The 12894-nt window shown below is 46.8% G+C and overlaps 1 protein-coding gene across 1 annotated transcript in view; it reads left to right on the top strand.

Annotated features, from left to right (window-relative positions):
- The first annotated feature begins 11319 nt into the window (after positions 1-11319).
- Positions 11320-12894, top strand: part of GGA2 (golgi associated, gamma adaptin ear containing, ARF binding protein 2) — a 29327-nt gene continuing 27752 nt past the window's right edge. Inside the window, exon 1 of the mRNA XM_020874093.2 lies at positions 11320-11499. Within this exon, the coding sequence (XP_020729752.2) occupies positions 11397-11499 (103 nt within the window). The 5' untranslated portion in view covers positions 11320-11396. The remainder of the gene's footprint in view (positions 11500-12894) is intronic.

Raw genomic sequence — 12894 nt, 5'->3', positions numbered from 1 at the left:
GTTGTTGTTCCTCTGTATTTTTCCCACTCAGTTTTGGATGTGGCTCAGCTAAAGATTCAGATACTAAGAAGAGGGTTCTGGTTAGCTAACTGAGTCCTTGTTACTATTCCTCAACCAGGAATAGGTGGTCCCTCGGAGATGATATCCAACAGAGGAAAAGTTCCCAAGGAGAAGTAGGGTACTTTTTCCAGAAGAAGGGGTAGTGGCAGAAACAAGTATTGCCCTGAAAGGACATAGAATAATAATGTTTTCAATTTATTGTGCATTTACATGAGCCTGAGATACTGTGGGCTTTAAATTATACTGATAAACACTTTAGTCCATCATCTGTTTGAATCTTCACATTAGGCATTATTATTCTTGTTGTTGTTTCTGTGTTTCAGATAGGAAAACTGGGGCTCAGCAAAGTTGATCAACTCTGAGGGTTTAGCACAAGGCATGTGACAACCCAGAGTCCAACCTCAACTCTTGACTTGAGTAACATCAGAGCCTCCACTTCTAAGACATCAAGAATGCTTATGAGAAACTCTAGCTCTCAGTAGGGAATGTGGCTGTTTTAACAAAGTGGGTAATCAGACTGCTGAGTTGATAAAGATGTGGTCACTTCCTCAGTTGGAGTGAGTTATCTGAGAAGCAGCACGTATCTTCTGCTCTGGGGTTTTGCTCAGGATCAGAAGAAATGTGTCAAAGGACTTAACAGATTTTAAATAACTTCAAGTCCATTCCTCAGTGCTTTTTTGAGTATAGTGAAGCAGTGAAGGTCGTGGAGGCCAGAAGCTGGTTCTGCTACTTACTGTGGCTTCTGAAGCTCAAGTTTCCTCATGCAACATGGGGATAACAATTGTGTCTGTCTCAACAATTCGTAAGAATCAAAATAGATGACCTATGTAAAGATCTTCAAACAGTGCCTGGCACTCAACAGATGTTATCTCTTACCATCACCCTCATCACCAGTATTTTCATTCTTGGAAATGCTAATATTGGTTGCAAAACATAGAAACAGACCTATTCTAATTTAAACCGCGGGAGGGATTTATTGAAAGAATTAGGACAAATCCAAAAGCAGGACTCCCAGCTGGACCTTACAAGAGATTTGATCTCTAACCAGCACCTCCTCAAAACCCAAGACACTCACCATTGTCTCTCTGAATCTGCAGTTTGTAACCATTTCTGTCAGGGTGTTTGCTTCCCTCATCTTCCTTCTGCAGGCTGGCGTTTTTTTTTTTTTTAATCTCTGTATTTGTCCAACAACTGCCCCAGCCCTAAAGCTGAATCATCTCCCCTCTTAGCCTGCCAATTCAATACCTAGTATTCTATGTCCAAAATCCTAGGAAAGAATTTGATTGGCCTAACTTGGGTCAGGGAGAAGGCAATGGCACCCCACTCCAGTACTCTTGCCTGGAAAATCCCATGGATGGAGGAACCTGGTAGGCTGCAGTCCATGAGGTCGCTAAGAGTCGGACACGACTGAGCGACTTCACTTTCACTTTTTACTTTCATGCACTGGAGAAGGAAATGGCAACCCACTCCAGTGTTCTTACCTGGAGAATCCCAGGGATGGGGGAGCCTGGTGGGCTGCCGTCTGTGGGGTCTCACAGAGACGGACATGACTGAAGTGACTTAGCAGCAGCAGCAGCTTGGGTCAGCTGTTTACCTCTGTTCCAATCAACTGTGGCCAGTGGGACAGAATCATGTAATGTAATCATGGCTGCAGGAGACCCACTCCAGTAATCAAGAGAGCCATTCTGCCCCTGAGCATACTCTCTTAACATGGAGTTTACAGAGTATCCTTGCCAGAAAATTACTATTTTTTTGTTATATTGTCCTTATCTAGCTTATTTTTTCCTCATAATGCTTATTCATATATGAAATTACATAGTGTACTTGTACATGTTTATTGTCAATCTTACCCTAAAGAGGATAAGATTGAGGCAGGCAGTTAGTTTTTCTTATTCTTGGTTGTAACCATAGTACCTTGCACATTGCCTGACAAATAGCAGGGAGTGAGGAAAGGTCTCAGGATGAAGAAAAGAGTCCTTTATCAGATCAGTTTCTTCAGAAGTGGCAATCATCAGCTGGTCTAACCCTCTCAGATTGCAACAGTTTCCCAGGATGACTTTCACTGATACTGGGGAATCGTGTTTCTTTTGCAAGATTTGCAGTTGTAGTTAACTACCTGGTCCATTGCCGGTAAATCGCATTGAATCCAGCTATCTGTGAGAGACCGACCTTTGACAAAGACTTGATGTGAATGAAGATTAAGATTAAATACTTCTGTATAGAGGGATGTTTAGTGGGAGCTAAGTTAGAAATTGTCTAATTGATGAGTTAATATTTTTGTCATGATAAAATTCCCTAACTTCCCAGGGGCCAGGATAATAAATACTTAGAAAATGAGGGGACCTCCCAGGTGGTCCAGTGGCTCAGACTCCGTGCTCCCAAAGCAGGGGCTTGGGTTCGATCCCTGGTCAGGGAAGTAGATCCCATATGCCCAACTAAGAGTTCGCATGCCACAACTAAAAAGATCCTCTGTGCCACAGCTACAGATCCCACATGCCACATCTTAGACCCAGCATAGCCAAATAAATAATTTTTAAAAATTTATTTTAATTCAATTATTTGTAATTGAAGGATAGTTGCTTTACAGTACTGTGTTGGTTTCTACCAAACAATTTTTTTTTTTAATGAGAACTTTCTGGGTTAGAGCAGAGCCCAGAGAAGGAAGTTCATGGTTCATGTTCATGGGTGTCAGAGGACTTTATAGATGAAGTTTGAACTGGGTTCTGAAGAACAAGTAGGAGTTTCCAGGTCAGTGGAAATTGGAAGGGTATTGGCCGGAGTCATGGGTAGGAGCTGAAGGAGTGGGATAAATGGCTGGAAACCCAGCCAGAGGGGAAATCCAAACAGCCTTGATGCCAGATCAAAGGCATCAAGATACCATTCACTACAAATAACAAAACACCCAGATTCGAACAAGCTTAAACAAGATTTATTGTCCCACAAAACAGGAAGTGCAGGGGTACGGCAGGCTCTGGGGTTGGTTAATTAAGCATTCAGTGACCTCGTGGAGGTCTGAGGGTCTTCTGATCTCTTTGCTTGATTGGCCCCAGCATGGGCAATAGCCTCTGGTTGGTTGTCTCCACTCACGATTGGCTGCCTGAAGCGCTCAGGCCCCTCTGCACTTCCTCCTTCATGCTGTCAGAGCGTGGCTTTCTGTGGCTCCCTTCCTGGAAGCGTGGAAACCTCTCTCCAGCACCTTCCCCCACATGACTTCTCCATTCTTGAATGCATCCCTTCTGGGGAGGTGGGTGGGGAGCTAGACCCAGAACGGGGGCTGGGGCCAGCTCTTTTCTGGGTTCCTGGACAAAAGTGGGGGGTCCATTAGGGAAGACATGACTTGGGTCTTCATGAAGTGGAAGGTGAAGAGCCACTGACATGCTTCAAGTAGGGAAGTGACAAGATCAGTTTTGTGTGTGTGTGTGTTTTCTCCAGATTTGTGTTTCTTTGATCATTCCAGCAGCTTGGCTGAACTGAGGTTTGAGTGGGGCTAGCCCAGGAGCCTGGAGCCCTGGTAGGAAAATGAGGCGTGAGGGACTTCCCTGGTGGTCCAGTGGTTAAGAATCCACCTTCTAATTCAGGGGACACCGGTTCAATCCCTGCGTGGGGAAGTAAGATTCCACACGCTGCGGAGCAACTAGAGAGCCCTTACCAGTTGTCTAGAGCCCGTTACTATGGAGCCCCCTGCTCTAGGGCCCGTGCTCTGGAGCAAGAGAAACCCAAGAGCCACAACTAGCTATAGCCTGAGCACTGCATTGAAGAGACCCTTCACAGTCAAAATTTTAAAAGAGATTAAAAAAAACGAAGCATAGAAGGGGAAAACATGATAAAGCCGTCTTCTGTCATCACAGCCCGGCACTTCCTCCTCTAATTTTGCTGCTTCATTTCACTCATCCTTGCCTCACGAGCCCCTCTCGCTGCTCTCTAGCCATGTAAGCCTTCCTTCTAGCCACATTCTGGCTGGAATACTCTTGTTCATCTGCTCTGTCCTTTTGCCTGGTCTCTCAGTGTTCAGATCTCCGCTTCACTATCGCCTCTTCAGGAAGGCCTCTGACTCCCCCAGAAGCTCTCCTTCCTCTGCCGTTAATCATCAACATCCTGTTCTTTTCCAGGGAACACAATCCAATTGATTGTGTAAACATTGGGTGAGTAATTAATTCAGCAGTTATTTGTTAGTGTAGATTATAACCTCCATAAAAACAGAGATGCTCTGTCTTGCTCACCACTAGACCCCCAGTGCAGAGAATGGTGCCTGTTGATGAAGTAGGTGCTCAGTAAATATTGTTGAGTGACAGGCCAGACACACACCCGATTGGATGGACAGTCGGGGTGAGCGCTCAAGTTCACTGTGCTGTCGCTGTCATGTCCGACTCTGTGACCCCATGGACTGACTGTAGCCCGCCAGGTTCCTCTGCCCACGGGGATTCTCCAGGTCAAATACTGGAGTGGGTTGCCATGCCCTCCTCCAGGGGATCTTCCCAACCCATGGATCAAATCCAGGTCTCCTGCACTGTAGGCGGATTCTTTACCGTCGGAATCATAGGAGAAGCCAAGCAAGATGGGTAGCCTATCCCTTCTCCAGGGGAACTTCCCGACCCAGGAGTCGAACCGGTGTCTCCTGCATGGTGGGTGGATTTTTTTAACAGCTGAGCTACCAAGTGCATAGTCATGTGTTTAGCTAGGGTACTCTTTTGCAGTATTCAGAAACTTCACATCATTTGTGGTTACTATTTTCACTAGTGAATTACAGGATGTGCATTTTTTTAAAAATATAGAAGGCAGTAGAAGCTTAACTTGGCACTCAATAAACTCATTATCACACCCTGGGGATCTCTAGCTTAGCCTTCATTTATGGGCAAAATGTTGGGGTCCCAGGCCTACATGCTGTCTCCTCTGCCCCCTACCACCCCGCCCCTAACCCTGATTGCAGTAGGACAGCCCAGGCAAGGAGGGGCAGCCCCTTGTCTGAATCCATTCTGTCCTGTCTTCATTCATTCATTTGACAGTTACCTACTGTGTGCCAGGCCCTGTTAAAGCCTAGGGGTGTGAGAAGAATTAGACAAAGCCTTGTTGATTGTGGGGGCTTACTCCACAGATTTGTGTTCATGCCTTTCCTTAAGCTTTTAAAAATAAAACACAAAAGATGAGGCTCCTGCCTCAAAGAGATCACCATCTCATAGGTGACTAACAGATACAAAATTGCAAGTGTGGATGTGGTGAAGGAGGAGCAGGCAAAGTGATATAGGGATGTGGGTATCCTTGGGTGTCCGGAGCCAGACAGGAAATGCTTTCTTTTTTTAATTGATTTTTAAATTAAAATTTTTTTTTAATTTTTAATTAAAATTGTATTTTATTTATTTTTTAAAGCCACACCATGGGGCTTGTGGGATCTCAGGTCCCAGACCAGGAATCAAACGCAGGCCCTCTGCAGGGAAAGTGTGGAGTCCTAACCAGTGGATTGCCAGGGAAGTCCCAGGAAATGCTTTCTTGACAAGGAGTTAGATTGTTGTTTTTTACTTTTAATTTCAGATGAACAGTGGATCATTTTTTAGGTATGTCCCAACCAATCTTTGTGACACATTTATGCTAAAAATTATTTGTAATTGTATGCTATGCTTAGTCTCTCAGTCGTGTCCGGATTCTGTACAACCCTATGGACTGTAGCCTGCCAGGCTCCTCTGACCATGGAGATTCTCCAGGCAAGAAACTGGAGTGGGTTGCCATGTCCTCCTCCAGGGTTGCCATGTCCTCCTCCAGGGGATCTTACCAACCCAGGTCTCCCACATTGCAGGCAGATTCTTTATCATCTGAACCACCAGGGAAGCCCAAGAATACTGGAGTGGGTAGCCTATCCCTTCTCCAGGAGTTCTTCCCAACCCAGGGATTGAACCAGGGTCTCCTGCATTGCAGGCAGATTCTTTACCAGCTGAACTCCTCAGGAAGCCCCTTGTAATTCTATAGGGGTGGGCAAAATGGGTGAAGATGATCAAGAGGTACAAATGGCAAGTTATAAAGTAGCTAAGTCCTAGGGATGCAAAGTACAGCATGGTGATGCTAGCTAATACTGCACTGTGTATTTGAAAGTTTCTAAGAGATTTTACAAGATTTTATAAGCCTTTATAAGTTCTTATCACAAAAGTAAAGCATTTGAAATGATGTGTGGTATTGAATACTAATTAGACATTATGGTGATTGTTTTGCAAGGTATACGAATATCAAATCATGTTGTACACCTAACACTACTACAATATTATATATGTATGTCATTATACATCAGAATATAATAATAATAGAAATACAGTGCACAATAAATGTTATGCACTTGAAAGTGAAAATGTTAGTCGCTCAGTCGTGTCCAACTGTTTGTGACCCTTTGGACTGTAGTCTGCCAGGCTCCTCTGTCCATGGAATTCTCCAGGCAAGAATACTGGAATGGGTGGCCATTCTGTTCTCCAGGGGAATCTCCCTGACCAGGGATCAAACCCAGGTCTCCTGTGTTGCAGGCGGATTCTTTACCATCTGAGCCATAGGAGAAGCCAAGCGATACTGGAATGGGTAGTCTATCCCTTCTCCAGGGGATCTTCTTGACCCAAGGATGGAATCCAGGTCTCCCACATTGCAGGCAGATTCTTTACAGAATGAACCACCGGGGAAGCCTCATGCCCCAAACCATGCTCACCCCTGCCCTGCCCAGGTCCAGGAAAAATTGTTTCTCATGAAACCGGTCGCTGGTGTCAGAAAGATTGGGGAATTAGATAGACATGGCCCCTGCTTATGAAAGTTCATTGTCCAGAAAGAAGAGACAGACCACAGGCCATGCACATGACATAGGAAAGGAAATGGAAAACAGAAGGGAACTTGGGCAGGAAGGGCTGCACAGACACGCAAGAGGGGTCCTGGAAGGCTGGTGAGGGTGACAGCATTGTTTGGTCTGAAACCAAAGCTTCTGCACCCAACCACTACACAGAACTCCCAAACCACTTCCTTACCGCCCACTTACCCTTTAACCTTTCAGTTGTGGTCTCTCAAGCATTGACTGGAGGAAGAATAATTAGATTCTTGTACTTCACCCCACTTCCTAGGTTCAGAGAATCTGCCTTCCAAGGCAGGAGACACAGGAGATGTGGATTCAATCCCTGGGCTGGGAAGATCCCCTGGAAGAGGAAATGGTCACCTGCTTCAGTCTTCTTGCCTGGGAAAATCCTGTGGACAAAGGAGCCTGGTGGGCTACAGTCTGCAGGATCTCAAAGAATTGGACAGGACTGAACACACACTCCATACTTCAGACCTACTGAATCAGAAGCTATGTGGGTGGGGTCTTGCATTCCATGTTTTAACTAGCCTTCCAGGTAGTTCTGACAAATGTTAGTTTGAGAACCACTGATCATATGTCAAAATGTTCAAAGAGTACAGGTGCTTAGAATAAATAACATGTTAGGCGTAAGGATGCTGTGCTGTGCTTAGTCGCTCAGCTGTGTCTGATTCTTTGTGACCCCATGGACTGTAGCCCGCCAGGCTCCTCTGCCCATGGGGATTCTCCAGGCAAGAATACTGGAGCGGGTTGCATGCCCTCCTCCAGGGGATCTTTCCAATCCAGGAATCGAACCCAGGTCTCTCACATCACAGGCGGATTCTTTACTCTCTGAGCCACCAGGGAAGCCCAAGGTATAGGATGGTTCTTGGCAAAACAGAGAGCTGGAGCCCTCCTCCAGGGCACGGTCTCTGGTCATCTCCAGGCATTTCTTGCAATGAGGAAACCCAGCTCCAGTGTTCACAGATATTTAGAATTTTTGAGAGATGAACACATGTTAAATTTTTCTCTTAATTCATCTCACTGAAGAACCTGGTGAGATGTTACAACCAGTTCAAAGGCGAATCCAAAGACAGACCCATTTGAAGATCAGGAACATTGAAATGAATCTGCAAAATGGAAGCAAAGCTGTTTTTTCCACAGGAAGAGGGTTGTGTCTTCCGAGGACAGAATCATTTGCTTGTCCATAGAAAAGAATAATTTTCCATTGCTTTCAGTTACGTACAGTTTATGGGGATGTAAAATAATTCCCAGACTTCCCAGGTGGTGCTAGTGGTAAAGAACCCACCTGCCAATGCAGGAAAGGTAAGAGACTCCAGTTCGAGCCCTGGGTTGGGAAGATCCCCTGGAGGCGGAAACGGTAACTCATTCCAGTACTCTTGCCTGGAGAATCCCATGGACAGAGGAGCCTGGCAGCTACAGTCCATGGGGTCACAAAGACTTGGCTGAAGTCTATGTGAATGGCTGAAGCGACTTAAAGTGAAAGTGTTAGTCCCTCAGTCACATGTGACTCTTTTCAACCCCAAGGACTATAGTCCACCAGGCTCCTCTGTCCATGGGATTCTCCAGGCAAGAATACTGGAGTGGGTTGCCATTTCCTTCTCCAGGGGATCTTCCCAACCCAGGGATTGAACCCAGGTCTTGCGCATTGCAGATAGATTCTTTACCACTGAGCCACCAGGGAAGCCCAGAATCAACTTCAGTTCAGTTCAGTCGCTCAGTCGTGTCCAACACTTTGCGACCCCATGGACTGCAGCACGCCAGGCCTCCCTGTCCATCACCAACTCCTGGAGTTTACTCAAACTCATGTCCATTGAGTCAGTGATGCCATCCAGCCATCTCATCCTCTGTTGTCCCCTTCTCTTTCCCACCTTCAATCTTTCCCAATGTCAGGGTCTTTTCAAATGAGTCAGCTCTTCTCATCAGGTGGCCAAAATATTGGACTTTCAGCTTCAGCATCAGTCCTTCCAATGATATTCAGGACTGATTTCCTTTAGGATGGACTGGTTGGATCTCCTTGCAGTCCGAGAGACCCTCAAGAGTCTTCTCCAATACCACAATTCAAAAGCATCAATTCTTTGGTGCTCAGCTTTCTTTATAGTCCAACTCACATCCATACATGGCTACTGGAAAAACCATAGCTTTGACTAGACAGACCTTTGTTGGCAAAGTAATGTCTCTGCTTTTTAATATACTGTCTTGCTGAGAAGCGACTTAGCACACATGCAAAATAATTCCCAGGCCCCAAATCAGATATCAGAGGGTGTGCTGTGGACAACGTATTGTTGTTCAATCACTCAGTTGTGTCTGACCCTTTGTAACCCCATGGACTGCACTCACCAGGCCTCCCTGTCCTTCACTATCTCCCAGAGCTTGCTCATGTCCGTTGAATCAGTGATGCCATTCAACCATCTCATCCTCTGTCGTCCCCTTCTCCTCCCTTCAATCTTTCCCAGCATCAGGGTCTTTTCCAATGAGTTGGCCCTTTGCATCAGGTGGCCAAAGTATTGTAGCCCACATCAGTCCTTCTAATGAACATTCAGGGTTGGTTTCCTTTACAATTGACTGGTTTGATCTTGCAGTCCAAAGGACAATATATAGTTTTCATTAATTTTGTACAAAATTTCCCTGATATGAATAATGCTATAGATTGAATTCAAATTCACATGCTAAAAAAAAAAAAAAAAAAAAACAAATTCACATGCTGAAGTGTTAATGTCCATGTGATGGTATTTGAGGTGGGTGCTGTGGGAGGTAATTAGGCTTAGTTGTGGTCCTGAGGGTGCATCCCTCATGATGGGATTAGTGCCCTAAAAGGAAATGATCAGAGTGTGCTGTCTCTCCACCCTGTGAGCACAAGAAAGCAGCATTCTGCAAACCTGGAAGCAGGTTGTCAACAGCACCTTGATCTTGGACTTGCCAGCCTCCAGTGGGAAATAAACATCTGTTGTTTAGGCCACTCAACCTTTAGTATTTTGTTGTATCAGTCCAAGTTTACTAAGACAGGTAACAACTGTATAATTTTCATATAGAAAGGTGCTACAGGCAACAATCTGTGAGATGGAGATGTGTGTGGCTGGATCTATTTTGAAGCTAACATAGCACAGCAAATATAGTTTGAAACTTATATTGTGTGTTTATTTGGGGCAGGGATGGGACCTAAATTCCTATGGACACATGCATGCTAAGTCACTTCCGTCATGTCTGACTCTTTGTGACCCTATGGACTGTAGCGTGCCAAGCTCCTTTATCCATGGCATTCTCCAGACAAGAATACTGGAGTGGGTTGCCATGCCTTCATCCAGGGGATCTTCCCAACCCAGGGATTGAACCTGCGTCTCATGTCTTCTGCATTCGCAGGTGGATTCTTTTAGCACCACCTTAGAAGACCCTAAATTCCTATAGCGACCTCTTATTGCTTCCACTGTTCATCTGGCCATTCAACAAGTATTTATCAGTACTGGTGTGCCAGGCACGACCCTAGGTAAGTGGAGACATGGAAGTGTACAAAGTTCCTGCCTGTATTAGTGGGGTGAAGCAGGTAATGGAGTACAGAGCACTTGAGCTTCGAAGGAAAACTACCCATTATGTAGAAAGCACACCTTTCCAGTGCCTAGCCTTTCCTTCACTGTCCTAGAGATGTCTTACAACTCTGTTAGTTGTAGATAACTGACAGCTATGCAAATAATTCTTGCCTATAAACATGCAAACTGGGGAGTTCCCTAGTGGCCCTAGTGGTTAGGACTCCAGGCTTCCACTGCAGCGGGCTGGCATTGGATCTCTGGTCAGGGAACTAAGATCCTTGTAAATCTCACCGAGAGGCCTTAAATGAAAAGGTAAAAAGCTAATGAATAAATATATAAAATGCAAATTAACTGAGCTACTTTTGTGTCTATTCGCACATCTGTTGCAACATTCCTTTATTCTGTATAAATTTGCCCTTTTCCTGACTTCTGTTTTGAACGGATTGTAACTCTGCTTGGTTCCCTCATTTAATTACCGTTAAATACTTAACATGTGTTCATTTTATAATGAATGAGAATCGTGACTTTTTTTTGTGGCGGTGGGGGGTGGTGGTGGCGATTATCCTTTGACACAGTGAGTAAGTGCCTAGCACGCTCATGGTGTATTCTGGAGAAAATAGAGTACAGATATATAGGTGGTAGTCCGGAAAGACCGTCCGGAATAAAAATGCTAGAGAATTTGTTATCTGAGACCCAGATTAACGGGGCTCCCTCTATTTTTCTGGCAGGACTTGCGAGGTTGACTTGGCGAATTCTGATCTGGTTGCGAGTCTGGATAACCAGCCCGCGAGGCCGCCTAGCGCTGAGTGGAAGGCTTTCGGCGAGGCTGAGCCCACCTGCCGTGGCCTGCGCGGAGGCGGAACCTGATCGGTGGGCGTGGCCACACAGGCTCCGCCCCGTCACGTGCCGGCCTTCGCCTGCCGCGTCGGCAGCCCCGGAACGCTGCAGACGCCAGCGGCTGAAGCGCAGGGGCGGCCTCGGCCTCGGCGGCGGGGGCTGGGCCCATGGCGACGGCGACGGCGGTGGCGGCGGGGGCCGGGGCCGCGGCGGGAGCTGAGTCGGCCGAGGGGCCCCGGGGGCCGACGCCGGCGCTGGAGCTATGGCTCAGTGAGTAGCCGGGGCCGCCTCTCCGCTCGGGCGCAGCGCTCCACGTGAGGCCTCGCTTCCCGCCTCCCCGGGCCTTTCTTCTGAGGCTGGCGGGCGGGCAGGTGGCCTCGGGGAGGCTGGCGCCCGAGGAGGGAGGCAGGGCCCGGCACGGCTGGGAGGATCTCATTGGGGGCCCTGGAGAGGAACCCGAGGAATCTGCCGCGGGTGCGGACCCGAGGCTGGGCGCTCTGCGCCCCCCTGCCCCCATCGCGGTGCATAAACACTGTTAACAACATAATGGCTACGGTTTATTGAGCTTCGCTTTTATGCCAAACACTGCTAAAGGGCATTTCAGCCACTGTTAATCCTTATTACGACCCCTAGAGACAGCTTCGGTTACTAACCTCATTTATAGAGATAGGTACTTTTAGACTTATCTGTGCAACACACCCATCCTCTGGGAAAGGACTCTTCTCTGGCTCCCGACTTTAATGTAAAAGAAGCTCTTTAAACCTTTTGTGCGAGTTCCTTCTGGCCGGACTTTTGTTATTGTCTCATGTAAGACTCATGACAGTCCTAGGGGTAGTTACTGTCCCTGCGTTACCGATGGGGTCTTGAAATTCCAAGAGAATAAAGCATATACTCCTTGTATAGGGCTCTACCGGGAGCTGGGAGTACTAAGATGCGTAAGGCAGAGCCCTTGCTCACAACGATATATTTAAGTAGGTTATAGAAGCCAATAGTAGCAGCAGTTTGTTACGTTAAGGCAAATGGGAGGGATACTATGGTTTAAGGTACAGTGTTGGAGTTGCTTTGTTTACGAGGGGATTGTCTCGAGGGACATAGCATTTGAGTGGACAATGGAGGCGATAACATTTCAGATGCAGGAAACTGCATGTGTAAAAGCTGGGGGAAAGGAGAGTGTGGAGCATTCTGGGAAGAAGGAAGTCTGCCGCAGGAGTGCAAAGCCTAAAGAGACTGCATGGCTTATTGGGGTGAGATCTTCAAGGGTCTTGTGGGCTGCAGAAAGAAGTTCACTTGATCTTAGCCAAAACGCTGAGAAGTGATCGGAAAGTTCAGAGTTTACCTTGATGTAGTCGGGAGGAGATGTCAGAGCCTGGAACTCTGATCAAGTGTGCATGAATGCTCAGTCTTGCCTCACTCTTTCGCGACCCCGTGGGCTGTAGCCCGCCAGGCTCCTCTGTCCATGGGATTTCCCAGGCAAGAATACTGGAGTGGTTTTCTATTTCCTACTCCAGAGGATCTTCCTGACTGTCTCCTGCACAAGCAGGCGGATTCTTTACCGCTGTGCCACCTGGGAAGCCTCTCTGATCAAGTACCTCTGTTAAAAGCATCGCCTTGCAGCTATGTGAAGAGCTGAATTAGTTAGGGATGGGAGAGTCCAGGCAGAGAGCA

Source organism: Odocoileus virginianus, chromosome 33, assembly GCF_023699985.2.
Source record: "Odocoileus virginianus isolate 20LAN1187 ecotype Illinois chromosome 33, Ovbor_1.2, whole genome shotgun sequence".
Classification (NCBI taxonomy): domain Eukaryota; kingdom Metazoa; phylum Chordata; class Mammalia; order Artiodactyla; family Cervidae; genus Odocoileus; species Odocoileus virginianus.
Note: the sequence above shows the minus strand (reverse complement) of the source record. Positions and strands in the feature narration are given on the sequence as shown.